At 41.1% G+C, this 13,623-nt stretch overlaps 3 protein-coding genes across 6 annotated transcripts in view; 2 read left to right on the forward strand and 1 right to left on the reverse strand.

Moving 5' to 3' along the window:
• LOC105380086 (cullin-2) overlaps window positions 1–5,088 on the forward strand; it is a 38,897-nt gene extending 33,809 nt beyond the window's left edge. For all 4 annotated transcript variants that reach the window (XM_048631962.1, XM_048631964.1, XM_048631963.1 and 1 more), the window contains 2 exons: window positions 2,994–3,100; window positions 4,917–5,088. In XM_048631962.1, the coding sequence (XP_048487919.1) occupies window positions 2,994–3,100; window positions 4,917–5,078 (269 nt within the window). In that variant the 3' untranslated portion in view covers window positions 5,079–5,088. The remainder of the gene's footprint in view (window positions 1–2,993; window positions 3,101–4,916) is intronic.
• A 717-nt stretch (window positions 5,089–5,805) lies between these two features.
• LOC125491075 (vegetative cell wall protein gp1-like) lies at window positions 5,806–7,512 on the forward strand. The gene is made up of 2 exons (XM_048632140.1): window positions 5,806–6,874; window positions 7,072–7,512. Exons 1-2 carry the CDS (start codon window positions 6,833–6,835, stop codon window positions 7,510–7,512), a joined length of 483 nt encoding a protein of 160 aa, XP_048488097.1. The 5' UTR covers window positions 5,806–6,832.
• A 1,411-nt stretch (window positions 7,513–8,923) lies between these two features.
• On the reverse strand, window positions 8,924–10,103 carry LOC125491071 (adenosine 5'-monophosphoramidase HINT1). Its single transcript, XM_048632096.1, has 3 exons — window positions 10,000–10,103; window positions 9,599–9,842; window positions 8,924–9,318 (listed from the first exon to the last, which is right to left on the reverse strand). Exons 2-3 carry the CDS (start codon window positions 9,833–9,835, stop codon window positions 9,157–9,159), a joined length of 399 nt encoding a protein of 132 aa, XP_048488053.1. The 5' UTR covers window positions 9,836–9,842; window positions 10,000–10,103; the 3' UTR covers window positions 8,924–9,156.
• Between the last annotated feature and the right edge of the window lie 3,520 nt (window positions 10,104–13,623).

Raw genomic sequence — 13,623 nt, forward strand, 5'->3', positions numbered from 1 at the left:
GGCTTTTTAAATAAATACTCGTTATGATAATACAATTTAGTTATATTCGCTTACTTCGCTGCACAGTTGTGTCAATATTACCTAAAGTTTTACTCTCTAAATAATTAGATATTTAAACAAAGTAGCAATGGCTATAGTTGATTCAGGTGCGAAATTATTTAATTTAAAAAACCTGCAAATAAATGTTATTTTACCTTCAGCACATAACGTACAATGTTTCCATTAATTAAACGCTTACCATTCGAACAAGTGAGACGTCTCACCAGAACATTTCATCAGTTCCACTCAGCATTCAGCACACTTCACGCATAAAAATAGCACGCAGAAATGTTAAAAATAATATTCTTACTCGTCACTTTCTGCTCCAACGCTTGGACCTTCGACCCGAACTACCACGAGATCCCAGAAAGTGATCTTATAGAGATGCAGTGGCTGGAGTACGCAGAAGACGAGACTCCGTATAGTGGCGAGGATTTCCCAGTAAAGTACCTACACCTGGAGCCGCCATCCACACGCGAGGACCTGGACCTGTATCTAGCTGCTATGAACCGGACTGTGACATACCTGCGTCCAATAGGTAATGATACTGACCTGAACGTGGGCTTCACCGGGCACCTCTCCTCCTTCACGCTCAAGCGAGTGTTGCGCGAGCACGGACACAAGCTCACGGACGCACAGCTGACTCTGACCAAGAAGATCCTGTACGGACTGGAGGACATAGTGTCGCACTATACAGCTGTACATAAGAACGGGCATCCGATCCTAGCGGGCGTGTCCCGTATGTATAGGGATAACGAGCCAGAAGCGCTGATGATACAGCCGCCGCGCCGCGGCAAGCTGGCCCCCGCGCTATTCTCGCCCCGCAGACTGCACACCTTCGCACAGGCCATGGACAACGCCACGCTCGACCGCATGGATTACCACCGGCTCATGATCAACGTCACGAACCATCATATAAATTTAAACGACTCGGATTTGTGTTTGTCTCGCATCGCGGATAACCCTGAGCCGATGTTAACAGGCCCAATGACGCGGTGCGTGCGTGATACGCGCTGTGAATCGGGGCTAGCGGGAGTACCGTCTACTGCATACACGCTCAGCCATAGACTACTGAACCTGGAGCTCCTGCGGTTAGACCGGCGCTGCGTCGTCACCGCGCAGGCCAACATCGACGCTCTCTGCGCGTGGATGTACCGCGAAGCAGTGTACATTGCTCGCAGAGGCTTCTTCGCTAGAGACATGTTCGTAGAGCACGTGGCGATGTGCGCGGCGCACGAGGAGGTGTCGCGCGCGAGCTGGCTGCGGCGGGTGGCGCGGTGGGTGGGCGCGGGGGGGTGCGCCAGCGAGACCTTCACGTTCAAGGTGAAGCGAGCCGCGGTGAAGCTGGCGGCGGAGGGGCCGGGCGCGGGGGGGCGGGCGGAGTGGGACCGCCGCGTGAGGCGCCGCATCCAGGAGCAATGCGACCTGCATCTGATGGCCGTGATCTTGTGGGCGCTGGCAGGGGCTGTGAGACACACGCTGTACTGGCTGTAGAATGGTCCTTCGAGCCGGATCGAGGCTGCAACAACGAGTCTCATCGATCAGGGACCTACGTGGGAGTCCTTGAACTCCATTATTGCACTTATTATTAAAGACTTATTTAGACAGCGCGGCTATGACAGTATTGTGGAAGTGAGATAATCGAAGACGTAGTGTCGAGTGCTAGCACTGCCGAGTAAAAGCCTCTCTTTATCATAACTGTTTTATTTATTTTGTTTCTTTACTATTAATTTAATTTTAAGAAGTTTTTTAAGTAGGTAGGTACTTTAAGTAATAAAATAAAGCTCTACATAGTTAGTATAGAATTAATCTCATTGCTTTTTATTTCCTTTGTCCCATAACTATTCGTTTTATAGTTATCAGTAACCAATAAGTACATACATCACATCACGACCCATTACGTCCCCACTGCTGGGGCACGGGTCTCCTTCCAATGAAGGAAGGGTTTAGGCCTAGTCCACCACGCTGGCCAAGTGCGGGTTGGTGGACCCCAACACAAGCAAGCTTGTGCTGAGAGAGTTGTCGGGTAAGTGGGCAACCCGACTGTCAAGCCGCCCGAAGGCCTCTGACTAGGCTTAACGACTGCTGCTGAAGCAGCAACCGGGACCCACGGCTTAACGTGCCGTCCGAAGCACGGAAGCGTCCAGAAAAGCACCACTTGAAATTGGTCACCCATCCAATGGCTGACCATGTCAGTTGTTGCTTAACCTCAGCGATCAGTTACGATCACTGAGGCCCGCTCGACTACGGACGCTTCTGGACCAATAAGTAATCATCTTATAAATTAAATGAACATGTAAATTGACCGTATTCTTGTTATTATTCATACCTATTACCCACCTAGTCAATCTATCTAGCCATGGTGATAATGCTATTCTTATAGGTATGGTGTTGTGAGCGTGACCGACATTTTCTGAGTGAAGGAAAATAAAAATAGGTTGTTCAATTTTATTTAGTATCATAGATTTAATCATAATCTGTTTAATCATATTCTACATCACGGCATTTTTTACATTAGGATGCCTTTCCACCAGAAAAGTTTATTTATTTTGGCTACAAACAGTCATCACATTTGCAAATTATACAAACTTATAATTAAGAACATTTTTGCAAGCCAGCAGGCAGCTAGTAAGCTACCAAGCTTCCAAGCTAGTACATCTACTTATTGCCAGTTTCAATAACTCTATCTACCGATGACTGGTAGTTACTTTCATACTATTTTGACACATTAAAAGTTACATACAACCTGTCAAAATCGTATGAAATGCAGCTACCAGTCATCGTTAGATAGAGTTCTTGAAAGTGGCAGTTATTGGAAATGAAGATATTTTTGTCTACAAGAAGCCATTCCTAGCTTACCAGTTACTGGCTAGCTTGTTGTCTCCTGCACATAAGAGAGACCCATACCCAAAATATTTCATCTGTTGTTGTTAACCCTTCTGTCGTGTGCGCAGAGGGCGGCGCGCCGGCGGCGGCGGCGGGCGAGGAGCCGGTGCAGTGCGACGACGACCGCAAGATGTACCTGCAGGCCGCTCTAGTCAGGATCATGAAGCAACGGAAGGTACGCACACACACACACAGACACACACACACACACGACCGCAAGATGTACCTGCAGGCCGCTCTAGTCAGGATCATGAAGCAACGGAAGGTACGCACACACACACACAGACACACACACACACACGACCGCAAGATGTACCTGCAGGCGGCTCTAGTGAGGATCATGAAGCAACGGAAGGTATATACACACACTTAAACATATTACACAATTTACACACACTTAATTTGTTACTTGGTGCTGCGGTTCGTTGTAATGGAAAAATATTGAAAACAATACAGCGCGGCGACAAACCGCAGCAATGGGGCCTCGGTCTTACCGAAATAGCGCCTAAAAATCTACTATAAAGTGCACTGCCGCGTTTGGGTCGCCCCCGGCCCGCTGGATCGACAACCTTAGACTAGTAGCCGGTAGTAGATGTATGAGAAAGGCTGAAGACCTTGTGTTGTGGCGCTCCTTGGGAGAGACATATGTCCATCAGTAACCTTCCATCAGAGGCCTACGAAATGCACATATCAGGGGCGAGACTATTGAGTCTGTCCGCCATTTTCATCTTGTTATTTTTTTCATGTCTTATGTCACATCGAACATGTGAAGGACAACGTAAACTAAACATAAACTCAAGTTATTTATAGAAAAGAGTATGCATTACTACTTACTTACTTACCATCGTGCATAATATGTACTCAAATGTTTTTAAATATCCATGAGTTAATTATATAGAATATTTACGCTGATGTAGATCTAATTATGCACAAACAATGTGCAATGTTGAATGTGTTTACGCTCTAATATTTGCCGTCGTCTTACATCGCGTGTTGTGTCATTTACGGTAGGTCGATTTGTGGAGGACACCCTGTACCTAGAGACTCCATGTGAGTTAATCGCGGCTATACAGGATGTTTCAGTAAGGAAAAGTACATTGTATACTGAAGATATCGGATAGATAGAGGGTTCGATTCCCGGGTCAGAGACGTATAGTTTTATTAAATTCTACATTTAGATAGATAGATAGATAGAATATTCTTTATTTGTACACAAGAATAGATTATACAAAGCTTAAATATAAACACATAGGTACAAAAAAGGCGGTCTTATTACTAAAAGCGATTTTTTTAAGACAACCTTTAGGTGGAAGAATATTTATGTTCAGATAGAGTCAAGTGTACTAAAGAATTTATTAATTAACTATAAATACCTACAAACTAAACAATATACTTACGTGAAATTATACTTATTTAAGTTTGTGTTGCTTTAATTAGCATACAGACGAATTGAGAACCTCCTTATTTTGTTGAAGTCGGTTAATACTAATGAATATTTCCTTGTCTTCTTGTTGGATGCATTATCGTCGGGCGATAAGTTCAAACATAAAGATATCTAAGGGCTAGTACGGGGCGCATTTAAGGGCTTGTACACAAAACTGCGTTGCGACGTCGCATCGCAAAAATCTGCGACTGTTTTTGACAGTTTTTCAGGGCAAATGCTTGATTACTGACGCAGGTTCTTGCGATGCGACGTCGCAACGCAGTTTTGTGTACAAGCCCTAAGACGTGACAATAGTTTTGCATCGCGCTCACTCACATCGCGCAGCCTCAAGAGCGACCGCGACGGAGAACTTTTGTCACGTCTTAATAGCGCCCCGTGCTACATAGCCAGAGTGTGCTATTTGAAGCTTGCAAGTCATGTGCGAGCCAAATTACATTTTCATATGTTTGAATGCATCGCGCCATCGTGCATCATTGACGCCTAAGGCATTTGTGTGGCGATAACGACATTTCAAATGCATTTTATGACTAGTCTCCTCCCCCCGCAGGTGCTCCGGCACAACGAGCTGATCCAGGAGGTGTGTGCGCAGGCGCGCGGCTCCTTCGCGCCCTCCGTGGCCATGGTGAAGAAGTGCATCGAGGCGCTCATTGACAAGCAGTACCTGGAGAGAGCCCCGGGGAGACTGGACACGTACAGCTACCTGGCGTAGGGGGGACACGAGGGGGTACGGGGGGGATGGGGAGGACACATTCACAAGCAGTACTGGGAACGAGCTCCGGGGTGACTGGACGCTCACTTTGCGTAAAGGGAAGGCACAGGGGGGGCATGGCGGTGGGAACTATCCCCCAACATACTGCAAAGAGTAGGGGGTGGCTACGGGTGTGTAGTTGAGATAATAACAGGCAATTTATTAGGAAATCTGGGGTCTGATTGACAGATTTTCATCAATTTGTGACCGCTGTAACAATATTGTGATTGTTTAGCCGACAGTCGTTTATAAAAAAGTTAAAAATGAGTGCTACATTGAACTAACACACACCAATTTAACAATATAATCGATATAAAGAAGAACCGCACCTCCGCCTACCCTTCAAGAAACATGTCCCCTGTCAGATAGCGTTGTCGGGGAGGGGTCAGGTATCTGTGTCCCGGAGTGTACGATTGTGTCACGTGGTCACAGTAGTCTATAATAATAATAACTAATTGTATAGCGAAATATTTTGTTGTCTTCGGGGGGACCGCTCGAACCAGGAGGGGGTTCCTGTTATTATTGTTTTTATATAAATATCTGTAATGTTATTTTAAAATAAATTTTCACATAACTAAATATGTTTTGATTTACACGAAACGTGGTAGTACTTTAATTTTGGTTTTACTTTTATAATTCTGTAAATTGATGTGTGTTCTCAAGGTTTTTTTTTTTTTAAGTCATATCTATTATGATATTCGCTTCAAAATTAGATTCCTAAATTGACTGAACTAAAGCTAACTTTCTGAGGCTTGAGATGTATTTGAAATAGTAATACTACACAATGCACACTGCTCTAGTGCAATTGACTATGAATTTAAAAGCTCGCAATATTACTTTAATTCTGTATTTTTAAGTTCCTACTAACCCGTATACTTACCGAAATACTCAAATACTACACCTATACATTGTTACTGGACGAAACGCAGCTCCTAACTTTACTAATTATGTTGTCCTTAAAAAGCCGTCTCGAAAATGCATAATCATTTTTCAGCTACAAATCAACTATTATGTTTGTGTTTTAGTTTTTTTTATAGTTTTAATAATTTTATTAAGTCATAGATCATAATTAATTAACTTCGGGTGGCCGTTAGCCATGTCGAGTCCTGATGGCTATCGCCTCTGATTGTGTTACTATGAATGTTGTATAAATATAATATATTAGTAAATAAACTTGTACGGACGCCGGATACTGTGGTTTCATTGCGTTTGCATCAACGCAGATATTGCACTCAACATTTTTACATGAGCGATAATTTTTATAGTTTTTTTTTATCCTGCTAACAATGTAAAAGATAAAGAAGCTAGACCCAAATTAATTTGTAATTATTACTTACCTCTTATACTTACGCCTCTACTTCAATACCTAAGAGATGATTTTATCAAGATAAGCAGTTGCACTGAGCTTATCTCTTATCTTATAATCTATAACAACTCTCATTCATAATTGAATACAAAACATCCCGATCTGTAATAGCAAGATAACTGAATACCAACAAGTCACGTCCCGACTAACACAATAACTTACTTTCACATATTGCACTTATCAGTTACGTCACGAATGTCGCCCAAATTTTAAAACTACGAACAGTGCACTGATATGACTTCTTGTGAGGCAATGGATGTGAAATTCGGTAGTTTCATTTGATAAGGGTTGGTATAAATGGGGCTATTTCCAGTTAGAAAGGCATCAGTCTTCAGCCCACTGCAGCATCATGAACTCTTTGGTTGTTTTCGCCGTCGTCGCCTTCTTCGGGGTAAGATTTACATTTTATTATTAATTATTTTCATAGAGTCATAACAACGTAAGCCACGGGTTGCGTTAAGCCACACTAATTATGTTATAAATACTGAAACGCAACTGTATAAAGTACCTAGGTATATTAAAATATTTCAGCTTTACCGTTTCCATAACCATTAGATCATGTCCATAACCCAAGTATTCCTTCTACAGCAAGCCTACTCGTCGTGCCTGCCCGCGCCGCCGGCTTGCTACGTCGCACCTCTCCCCGCCTACCCCGCACCCTTGCCTGCCTACCCCGCACCTCTCCCCGCCTACCCCGCGCCCCTCCCTGCCTACCCCGCGCCGCAGCCCGCCTACGCCTACGCGGCGCCCGCCTACCCCGCGCCCCTCGCGCCGGCATGCGGCGCGCCCAACCTCCCCGCCGCCCTCGCTAGTCTGACCGCAGCCCTGCCGACGCTCACGGCGACCGTGCCCGCGCTGACGGCGGCCCTGCCCGGCCTGCCCGGCGCCGTGTGCACCATCAGCTCGGCGCTGCCCACGCTGTCCGCCGCCGTGCCCGCGCTCAACGCGGCGCTGCCCGCGCTGGCCGCGCTGCCCGCGCTGCTGCCCGCGCTGCCGCTGCCTCCCGCGCCCTGCGGCTGCTACTGCTAGAGTGTTTGAGATGAATAAACTGTGATTTTTTTTCGGCAATTGAAGTTTGGTTGTATTTTTTTATAGTTTGCTAAGTTAAGGAGACATTTAAATTGGGAACACCCAAATATTCCGAAAAACTTTTTTCCGAATTTGAAAACACCGAATATGTAATTTACGAAATATTGCAATACCGATTTTTTAAAATGCCGAATTCAAAAAATCACGTAAATTATATTTTCGAATATTATAATCACGAAGATTTGTTATTACGATTGTCAAATACACGAACGTTAAAAAATACGATTACTTAAGCATACGAAAAATAAAATACCGATTTATTATAATCACGAAAAATTCAAATCCCGATCGAAAATGTGATAATTCGTGATTTTGACAAAAAAACCATAAACGTCTTAAAAACCTTAGACCCAAAACCTAAAGATAGGTGCGACGACGAGCAAAGCGAGGAGGAGCGTGTTAGGTGCACATAGATATCGAAAAACAAAGCGGAGCGCAGCGAAGCGGAGCGGAGCGTTTCAAATATAGTGCAAAACAATTGCTCGGAATTTTATGGTGTTTCACCTTAAAAACATTAGGACCTAAACCTAAAGATAGGTGCGACGACGAGCAAAGCGAGGAGGAGCGTGTTAGGTGCACATAGATATTGAAAAACAAAGCGGAGCGCAGCGAAGCGGAGCGGAGCGTTTCAAATATAGAGTAAAAATATTGTAAATAGAGAACTATTTGTAGTATTTGTTGTTAAGTAACACAACAAAGCAATAAAATTGCTCGGATTTTTACGGTGTTTAACCTTAAAAACCTTAGGACCTAAATCCAAAGCGGAGCGTTTCAAATATAGAGCAAAACAATTGCTCGGAATTTTATGGTGTTTCACCTTAAAAACATTAGGACCTAAACCTAAAGATAGGTGCGACGACGAGCAAAGCGAGGAGGAGCGTGTTAGGTGCACATAGATAATGAAAAATAAAGCGGAGCGTTTCATATAATACCTATAGCTTAAAAAATATTGTTAAATTGTATACGGATTATGCTGTTAATAAACACACTATTCTTAATAACTATTTCTTGTTAACTAAGATACATTCGGGAATTTGTATTTTCGGAATATTAAAACTTCGGGATTCGTAATTTTAACAATTCTATATAATAAAAAGTCGGACTTTTAAAACATCGAAATAATAATATTCGGATAATTGACTTTCGTCATTTTAATAAATATGTTGTTTGAAATTTCGTTTATTAACTATTCGTGATTTTCTTTATTCGGAAACTTAAAATTCGGGATTGTATATTATTCGGAATTATGAAATTCGTAATTTTAAAAATCGTTATTTTCATATTCGTAAAAAAGTAATTCGGATTTATGTAGTGTACCCATTTAAATTGTAATGAAGGAAGAGACCGACGATTTATAACAAAAAATGCATTTATTGATAATATGTGATAAATTGGCTGAACATAGATAGGTTGCAAGTACAAAATATGACAGTATTCAAGCCAATCGCAAACTAACTGTGACACAAAATGCTGGATACTTCCTCACCATCAGTCTTAAGAATCATTTTCATTACACTTAACACAACTAGGTCTTCACATCATTTTCCACTCCATCCAGCACATTGCTAAAGCTCCACCGCAGTGTTACCCCGGGGGCCAGCCCATCTGCCTTCCCCCGAGGACATGCAAGTGCAGGTGGTACACACTCTGAGCTCCGTCCCGCCCATTGTTCACGACCAGGCGCCACCCACCTGGAGACTTCTTGTTGCCAAGCTGACGTGCCACCAGCATCAGGTGACCCAGGAGCTGGAATGGACGGAAGGATTGTGATAAACAGTGCACCCATTACTGATAAAAACCAATAGGTAGGCTAATTTAGTATTAAGGGAACTATTGGAAAGAAAACTGTCTTTGCAAGACAGAAAAGATCTACTACATAAGGCACCTAATATTCTGAATAATGTATGATAATTTGAGTTATGTCACTGCAGCAATTTAAGGGCAATAAAACACATTATCTATCTTAACAATGGTAACTATATAGAAAACTGTAGTACCTAAGTTATCAAACATTAAAGGAACTTACCGCCTCATCATCATCCTGCGCGTCCTGCAGCCGAGCAATCCTCTTCTTGGGGATGACGAGGAAGTGCACGGGCGCCTGCGCCGCGATGTCGTTGAAGGCGAGGCACTTGTCGTCCTCGTAGATGATGTCTGCGGGGATCTCCTTCGCGATGATCTTGTCGAAGATCGTGGGCCCCGCCGGCGGCTCCGCCACGGCCTGCGCCTTCGTCACCTCGTCGGACAGCGGCGCTGCCGCCATGTTCGGACTGAAATACGTGTAAATAAATAAAATAAGTAAACATAGACATCTAATAACCTCAAATCTGATAGTATAATTTTCAGATAGGTAAGTAAGGAGGTGTTTTAGCTTAGTTATTAGTGGATCATCTTGGGATTTGATTTGCATTTTATATTGCTACTTACGTGGTTTAGCGAAGTATTAGCAGGAAACGAAAATGTAATCGAAAATTCCGGTGAAAAATTGGTATATTTTTTGTGTATGTGACATTTGACATAAAATACAGAGTATAGCGACTAATATTTTTATGCATGGCAACTTTACTGTAGTCTGTGTATTTCACAGTTTTACTTATTTCCTTTGTTTGTTTGTTTTAAACATTTATTTCTCTAAAACTTATTCTATGAGGCGTTTGTTAAAAAAAAAAAAAGTTCCTTTTTGGAGAAATAGATGGCGTTGTCTGGGGTTGTACCAACTTTCAAACCCTCAGAACACACTCAGATCACAATATGTTATTCTGTGAGGCTAACGAAATGTGAAAGTGACGTATAGTGCCACAAACTTATCTGTTCCGGTGAGAGCGAACTAAATTGGTCCATATAATCTATGTCAATATGAAATTCATTAGTACAGTAAGTAATGAGGTATGGACCAATTTAGTTCGCTCTCACCGGAACAGATAAGTTTGTGGCACTATAGGTAGGTAGAATTGTAGTATTATTTTCTCTATGATGTCGATGTCCCTGTTGCTTCAGCGTTCAGTGCGATTGTGCGTACAGCCGTTCTTTTCAAGTTTTCTCAGTTTCCTTGTGTTTCTCCTGTATTAATTGAGTTGTAGTTGAGCTATCTGCTCCTCCTCCCTTGATACTGTAGAGTTAGTGCACTTGAGATAGTGAGTCTTTTGAGATAGTGACTCTTGTGAGATAGTGACTCTTGTGATAGTGACTGCTATACTGTAATAATGCCTAAGGACTATGGATCATGGTCCCTTGCCAATCTGAAGATAGAGTTACGAAAACGGAATGCCAAACTAACTGGACGGAATGCCGTCTTGGTTCAGAGGTAAGTTTGATCAAAGCATTTACAAGTTGCGACGGCACACATTCTCATCTTGTCTTGTAAGTATTTCTTTGGGATCTTATTTAGGATCATACAATAAATAAAAATAGAAAATCAGTTCTCGCACGCAGCACCCGTTCAAACGGCGCGCATAGAGAAAAGAACACTACGTGACGGCGCGGGTAGAACTATTCACAGAATACTTAGCACTATCCCAAGCCACATGCAGTCTGAGCCTCGGAAGGATGGCTCGCGCTACCACCCGACATTTAATCACAACTAGTGAGTTCTTATTCTGAGTTTAGTACTCTTTGCTCTCTATGTAATTTTTGACAGTTGGTACACTGCGTTTTCACGCCATCTATCGGCTTACCCAAAAGCTCAACTGACAGCTGTCAAGGAAAACGGCTCAATGAGCCGTTACAAGATTACAAGAAATATAAATATTCTGCCAAACCACAGGGGTATAATCGTGACAGTTCTGACATTGCGAAAAAGAGACGCTTAGCTACATTAAGCGTAAGAAAGAAACGTTAAGCTGTAAATGTTTTTTGTCCTTTTTGCTGTGGCGCCTGTTTACGTCAGTTCTCTTTGCCAAACAATGAAACAAATGAAAAATCTTTGCCAAACAAAGGCTGACAGTTACAACAAAATTTTCTAAATGCTATTTATTTTTGATTTGCTAGTGATTTGTGGGTGTTTATTAAGTTTATTAGACTATTATCATCACTTAACGAGTGTGTGACATGGGTGGGTGGATTTTGTTCGGTGGTATAGAGCATATTGAACGAAAACACGATGGAATAATGGATGAGATATATTTTCACATGTAAGTAGATACTATCAAGTTTAACAAGCTTACATTCATCATAGTACTATCTATTGGCTCGATTTTAATATAAAACGATACTAATTTTAATACTGTAAGGTCTTTTAGTATCAGTTTTAAGTAAAAATTACGAGGTACCATATCATAACAAATCACATGGTGTTGCAAGTTATTGAAAATTTATTTTACCCACAAATATTATAGTATGCAAAGAAAATACTAGAAATTGTAACGGACTCGGGTTGGGTTTACAAATGGGGCGCACGAATTCGGTTTTTGTGAAGATTGTATTTTGTAGAAGTCATTCTCCTCTTTCAAATGAGGTGCCTCTCATTGTGAGGAAACGTTCGTTTCTTTTTTTTTCTTCCATGTGTGATTTCTTCTGTATAATTTATTTATTTATTTATAATATAAAGTTTATTGTATTGATACGAAATACGTGTTTCCTTTAAAAAAAACCCCATCACATATTTGGCCCACGATTATAATGCTCATGCTCATCCATTTATCTCTTTCATAGGTTTCCGACAGAAAAAAAAATATCAAGAAAATGGATAGACATTACCGGTCGCACAAATTGGGAACCAAGGAAACATACAAAAATTGTGTCCGGCACATTTTGAAGAGGATTGTTTCGATTGGACGAAGACAATGAATTATACAATCCACTCAGTTTGTGTATATTAAATAATTATATTGAAATCAAATAAGTATGAGTAAAGTTTTTTTTCTTATATCGTCGGTTGACAGGAAAAACTCACTAAGGCTGATTTTTCAATATTCAGATAAATGTTATCTGGGTAATACAAACATTGAGAAACATTGAGACGCAACAGCATCAAAATTATTTCCCAGCAAAACTTTTGTCTGGCTATTGAAAAATTAGCCTTTAGTGTCTTTTTCCTATCAACCGACGATATACTCAAGTTTTGTTTTTGTTATTATGATAAGTTAAATTTCCCCATATTTAGGTTTTATTTTTTTGTCGGCAACATCTATGGTTTGAGTGAGAAAGAGAATAGTGCACACGGCGATTGCGAATCTATTTGTAGTTGATCTGAGTGCCAAACTGTTATAACAGTTTAGTGGCAGACCATGCTCTCATACTTAAATATAGGTAGGTACTTAGGATAGTGACAAACATTAAACTAACATAATAAAAATTTTAACAAAATGGTGGGTACATAATAAAAACTACTTCGCTAGCGCGGCGAATACGGCCCGAGACCGGTCGCACTCGCGCGCACAACTTGATGTACGTTTGGTCGGCAGGACCATCATGAGTTTACTATTATTTAACAAGTAGTAGGTATTTACATAGTAGTAGTAACTAGTATTATATAGTATCTAATTTACAAATACGAACTTAAATAATAATTTTGTTGCTTAACAAATAGTCTTTAATCATATTTCTTAATGCTATCTTTGGACCGTGGAAATGTGTTATATCTTTTGGGATACAATTAAAAATCTTCGGAATAATCCACTCTTTTGTTCTTTTCCCATAAAAGTTTGATACCTTGGGAACAACAAAGTGACCTAAAGCATTTTTCCTAGTATTGTATTTATTTATGGCTTTTATTTTATACTCATCGTTGCAATGCTCATTTACTGCTAGTAACATTAAACATTTTTTATCTATTGGTAGTAGACTACTCTTTTCAAGTATTTTGCTATAATCTTTATCTAATTGTTTTTTTATTTTTTTGTTTTCAATTACCTTTATAAATCGAATTTGCAATTCTTTTATTTTATTTATGTCCGTTTTAAAAGTAAGCCCGTAGCATTCTAGCCCGTAAGACAATATTGACTCCACAAGACTGTTGTACAACATATACATTGTAGATGTAGGTGTACAATAACTTAAACTTTTAAATTTGCTAAGTAGTACTTTTAGTTTATCACAAATACTAATAATATG

The sequence above is a fragment of the Plutella xylostella genome, chromosome 30 (genome assembly GCF_932276165.1).
Source record: "Plutella xylostella chromosome 30, ilPluXylo3.1, whole genome shotgun sequence".
Classification (NCBI taxonomy): Eukaryota; Metazoa; Arthropoda; class Insecta; order Lepidoptera; family Plutellidae; genus Plutella; species Plutella xylostella.